At 42.4% G+C, this 1,644-nt stretch overlaps 1 protein-coding gene across 1 annotated transcript in view; it reads left to right on the top strand.

The window, feature by feature from the left end:
• Window positions 1-1,644, top strand: part of LOC101856625 (chloride intracellular channel protein 5) — a gene marked incomplete in the record, with an annotated part of 44,794 nt that overhangs the window by 37,390 nt on the left and 5,760 nt on the right. The window contains 1 exon segment of the mRNA XM_013086821.1: window positions 1,205-1,375. Within this exon segment, the coding sequence (XP_012942275.1) occupies window positions 1,205-1,375 (171 nt within the window).

Genomic DNA, 1,644 nt, shown 5'->3' with positions numbered 1-1,644 from the left:
CTCTCTCTCTCTCTCCTTCCCTCTCCCTCTACCTTTCGCTGCATGGTTTCTCAATGGTTTGGCATCTGACCTGAGCACCGCTGTCCTCTTCCCCGATGGCATTATGTGTTTTCAAGATGTTATCTTATCTGTGTGTTTGTGTGTGTGGGTGTGTGTTTGTGTTTGTTTGTTGGTTTGTTTGTTTTGCAATGCGTGGGTTATGTTTTGCTTGTACACGAATTCTTTTTACTGAGAAACAAACAAATCGCAGTGTGACGTGTTTGTGTAAATGTGTGTGTGTGTGTGTGTGTGTGTGTGTGTGTGTGTGTGTGTGTGAGTGTGTGTATCTTGGTGTGTGCGTCTATCAGATTACATCGTGGGGTGGTGATGGCAATAGGTTCAAAGTTAACGATGGTTAGGTTATCTGGTGCTAATAATGACAGGGTGCACGTTGGGTTTTTATTATTTTTACGGTTCGTGTAATGAGGTACGGGGAGACATAAACGTCATTTTAAAGAGTGTTTCTTACCGTGAAGTGTGTGCTAATGTGGTGTATAGTTCTGACTGACACGCACTTGTAGTTGTAGTCCCAAGACACGGTGATAACACTTATTGTTTTTTATGTGGGTGCTTGAAGGGTGTCACTCCTGGGTCCTACCCTCTTTTCTTTCGCTTCTTTCTTTCTTTCTGTTTCGCTTTACTAAATGCCCATTCTTGTGCTTCTCTTTACTCGAACTCAGACTGATCAAAATGGAAGGTTGGCGGGTGTTCTAGTGCTGTTTGCTCCTTCTTTCATTTCAAACATCTAACGTCCTTACCTCTCCTCCTTCTATTTTATATTTGTTACTCTCTTGTAACACTTTTAATATTCGGCACGTATAGAACCCAATTGTGCTGCAAGTGTCATAAAACTCTTCCTGAAACTATTGTCTGCTCCTGCAATTTCTTATTAGTTTCATCATTGTCTTTATTTTTGGTGGCACAACATTGTTTTCTTCTGAAGTTATGATTTTATTTCGAAGTTTTAGAAAAGAATGACTTGTATTCTGAGCTGTTCATTCATCCTGTGCATGAAAATTCTGTAAGTCCCTCTGTTCTTGTTTTGTTCTGTCCAAACCAAGTAAGGTTTATGAAAACACACGTTTGTAGCAATGCCTTGTCGCAACTGTATGAAATTGATCAATAATTATTCATTGGTTTGTTTTTCTCTCCCTTCTGTTTTCAGTACTTCAACCACTTTATCTCGGGGCAGGCTGAGAAAGGCCTTGTCACAGAGCTGAAGAAGCTCAACGAATACCTGGAGGGTCAGGAGACCAAGTTCCTGGTGGACAACGTCCTCTCCTTCGCCGACTGTCACCTCCTGCCCAGGCTCCAGCACATACGAGTTGCTGGCAAGGTAAGGGGGATGGAAAGAGAGAGAGAGAGAGAGAGAGAGAGAAAAGAAGTTGTGGTTCAGTTATTATATAGTGGGACTAAGGGAGATAAAAAGAGGTTGGGGGGGGGGAGAAGAGTTACTGAGGGAGATGTAAAGGAGGGGGGAGAGGAGTTGTGATTCAGTTACTATAAAGTGGGATTAAGGGAGCTAGAAAGGGGAGGGGAGGGGGAGAGAAGAGAAGAAGAGTTGTGATTCAGTAATTAATTATAAAGTGGGACTAAGGGAGATAG

This window comes from Aplysia californica, unplaced genomic scaffold (assembly GCF_000002075.1).
Source record: "Aplysia californica isolate F4 #8 unplaced genomic scaffold, AplCal3.0 scaffold00019, whole genome shotgun sequence".
In the NCBI taxonomy this organism is placed as follows: Eukaryota; Metazoa; Mollusca; class Gastropoda; order Aplysiida; family Aplysiidae; genus Aplysia; species Aplysia californica.
This window is presented reverse-complemented; position numbering and strand designations above follow the sequence as displayed.